The sequence below is a fragment of the Henckelia pumila genome, chromosome 3 (genome assembly GCF_033568475.1).
Source record: "Henckelia pumila isolate YLH828 chromosome 3, ASM3356847v2, whole genome shotgun sequence".
In the NCBI taxonomy this organism is placed as follows: domain Eukaryota; kingdom Viridiplantae; phylum Streptophyta; class Magnoliopsida; order Lamiales; family Gesneriaceae; genus Henckelia; species Henckelia pumila.
The window spans coordinates 123,892,958-123,896,260 of record NC_133122.1 but is presented as its reverse complement, the minus strand read 5'-3'; the positions used below and the strand labels follow the sequence as shown (position 1 = coordinate 123,896,260).

The 3,303-nt window shown below is 38.2% G+C and overlaps 1 protein-coding gene across 1 annotated transcript; it reads left to right on the top strand.

The window, feature by feature from the left end:
• Window positions 1-285: 285 nt before the first annotated feature.
• Window positions 286-2,604, top strand: LOC140890909 (protein NRT1/ PTR FAMILY 5.6-like). The gene is made up of 4 exons (XM_073299063.1): window positions 286-470; window positions 634-851; window positions 969-1,516; window positions 1,606-2,604. The coding sequence occupies exons 1-4, from the start codon at window positions 329-331 to the stop codon at window positions 2,474-2,476; spliced, it is 1,779 nt and encodes a 592-aa protein (XP_073155164.1). The 5' UTR covers window positions 286-328; the 3' UTR covers window positions 2,477-2,604.
• Window positions 2,605-3,303: the final 699 nt, after the last annotated feature.

Here is a 3,303-nt window from a genome sequence, read left to right as displayed (position 1 = left end):
AGTTTTAGTTTTAAACTAGAGAATGAATGCTATTCTCTTAGCAAGGACCAACAATGACTGCTGAGTGCTGACAAAAGTAGGGGGAATCAAATATTTTTCTCACTATATCATTATCTTTATTGACATTATTATTATTTTTTAATTTAACTATATGTTAATTAATTCAAACCATGATCTTGGCCAGCAGTGATGTGGAAAATTCAACAGAAGTCACCTAAAAACCTTGGAATCTATTCCTATATAAGAAGTAGCGAGCAACCATGGAAACCACGAGCAAACTAATAAGCTATATATCTATATATCTTCAGCCCAAGAAATCTTATAAGAAATGGAGTTGGAGCAAACAAAGAAACAAGAATCTGCCGCCGTGGATTCGGAAAAATGGGTGTGTGATTCTTCCTTTGATCGTAAAGGACGTGTGCCTCTTCGCGCTTCCACCGGTGCATGGAAGGCATCCCTTTTCATTATAGGTAAAGACTGATTCAAGAAATCATGTAATATTATATCAGTGAACAAATAACATACACTAGCTGCTGTACTATAATTCTCAAACAGTTTCTTATATATCCTTCTAGGAAAATTAGAAGTTATAATAACAGATTTGAGCTTATGGTTTTTTTTTTTTGTTGGCAGGCATTGAGTTTAGCGAGAGGTTGAGTTATTTCGGGCTCGCGACGAGTTTAATCATATATCTTACGAAGGTGATGCATCAAGATCTGAAAACAGCTGCAAAGAGTGTTAATTACTGGTCTGGTGTTACCACTATGATGCCGCTACTGGGGGGGTTTATAGCGGATGCTTTCCTTGGTCGTTTCTCCACCGTTCTAGCTTCATCCGTCGTCTATGTCGTGGTAGGAAATCTTATTGAAAAGTATTTGTAGTATCAGTTCAAATTAGGTATCAGAATTTGTATACGCTCATGAAACATACGATTAATAATGTTGGTGTTAATTTTCATGTGAAAACAGGGGTTGCTTCTCTTGACACTGTCGAGAGTTATCCCGGGCTTGAAAGCGTGTGACGCGGGAACGTGCCAAGAACCTCGAAAAATCCACGAGATCTTCTTCTTCCTCGCACTATACTTGATCTCAGTAGGCACTGGAGGCCACAAGCCATCTCTTGAGAGCTTTGGAGCTGACCAGTTTGATGATGATCACCCTGAAGAAAGGAAAAACAAAATGTCCTTTTTCAATTGGTGGAATTTCGGGCTTTGTTCCGGGCTGATACTTGGCGTAACCGTGATTGTGTATGTCCAAGACCATGTTAGCTGGGCTGCAGGAGATATCATTCTTACAGCAGTGATGGTCTTTAGTATAGTGATATTTTGCCTAGGCAGGCCGTTTTATCGGTTCCGAAAGCCCACCGGAAGTCCCTTAACGCCGCTGCTGCAGGTTCTCGTGGCAGCTATTTCGAAGAGAAACCTTGCACTTCCATCGGAACCGGATCAACTATACGAGGTTCCTAGATCAGACAAGAGTACTAATGGAAGACTTCTTTTTCATACCAGGAATCTCAAGTAAGATTCTTGAGATGAACTCCATATAATAAGTTTCATGGATCACGAAGAGGATAAGACAATGATAAATTTCTGTTTCTATGTGTCAGGTTTCTTGACAAAGCTGCAATAATTGATGAAACACAAGATTTAGCAGCAAGCAAACCAAATCCATGGAGACTTGCAACGGTGACAAATGTCGAAGAATTGAAGCTCATAATCAACATGATCCCGATTTGGCTCACCACGTTACCATTTGGTATCTGTGTAGCACAGGCCTCCACATTCTTCATAAAACAAGGCACAACTCTTAACCTTAAACTCACCCACAATTTCAAAATCCCTCCAGCTTCCATATACGCTCTGGCCGCCATTGGGATGATAATTTCTGTCGTAATCTACGACAAAATCCTCGTTCCCTTCTTGAGAAAAGTGACTGGAAATGAACGAGGCATCAATATTCTCCAAAGGATCGGTATTGGGATGGTTTTCTCTGTCGCGACAATGGTAGTAGCAGCCTTGGTTGAGAGAAAGAGACTCGACTTGGTGGAGAAAAATCCATCCAAGGGGTCACTTACAATGAGCGTATTTTGGCTTGCCCCGCAGTTTTTGATCATCGGTATGGGAGACGGGTTCGCTCTTGTTGGACTACAAGAGTACTTCTATGATCAAGTTCCGGATTCAATGAGAAGCTTAGGCATAGCTTTTTACCTTAGTGTAATTGGTGCTGCAAACTTTCTCAGCAGCCTTTTGATCACATTAGTGGATCGCGCAACGAACAAGGGAGGCAAAAGTTGGTTCGGGAAGGATTTGAATACCAGCCGGCTCGACTATTTTTACTGGTTATTGGCTGGTATTACAGCAGGAAACCTCGTCATCTTCACGTTTGTTGCGATGCGTTATTCGTACAAGAATGTAAGGACATCAACTGTGGGCGTTGCTGATTGTTACGAAGGAGATGATATAGAATCTGTATCTTAATCCTTTAAGCCTCCATGTTTCATAAATCCTATTGTAGTATGCTTGAATTTTGTCCCCGCCCTTAATATTTGTGAAATAGATCCACCAATGAATATATATATACAAGTAACTTTTCTATTTTCGCAAAAGTTTTGTGATAATTCTGATGAAGTTTATGACATTTTTATGGGTTGAAAGTGTAGGATAAAGTTGATAAACTTTAAATTGGTGCTTGGACAAATTTTAGCATCATATGCGTGAGGAGATGTTTGGGTTGATGAATTTCCATGAGAAGTTATATTTCATGGAAGTTAAATGCCCAATTTCATTTTTAAATTCAAGTGGTCATTTTTTTTATTTAAATTTTAATGATGGTCAACGGCCGAACACTTTTCTAGAAAAGAAAAACATTCAGACTAGGGTTATTATAATTGGCATCTGATAAAAGTATTGATGAGTATAATTAGGGTTGTCAATTTGGGTTGACATTTTATATGGGTTCGTTTCATCATATAATTTAAGTGGGTTGAGTTAAAAAAAATTTAACTCAACTATAGGTGAGTCAGCCCACGCAGGTCGCGGGACTAGGCAGGCCAACCCGAGGTGGGCTTGGGTTGGCCCGCGGACTTGGAAAAAAATTTAATTTTTTATTTTTGGATCAGGGATTTATGGTAATATATATATTTTTGCAATGGATGTTGTGAATTTTTTTAAATTACTTTATATAAAATGTACATGTGTGAAATCAATAATTAGAAATTTTATTAATATGATTTTATAATATTTACTTATGAAACGAAATTTATAACTAATTATAATAATTTTTTATTTTTATTTGTTTTGAGCAA

Coding starts and splice junctions, on each gene's coding strand:
- LOC140890909 (XM_073299063.1), top strand. CDS start 329: ATGGAGTTGGAGCAAACAAAGAAACAAGAATCTGCCGCCGTGGATTCG. Junction 852..968: donor CATCCGTCGTCTATGTCGTG/GTAGGAAATCTT, acceptor ATGTGAAAACAG/GGGTTGCTTCTCTTGACACT. Junction 1,517..1,605: donor TTTCATACCAGGAATCTCAA/GTAAGATTCTTG, acceptor TCTATGTGTCAG/GTTTCTTGACAAAGCTGCAA.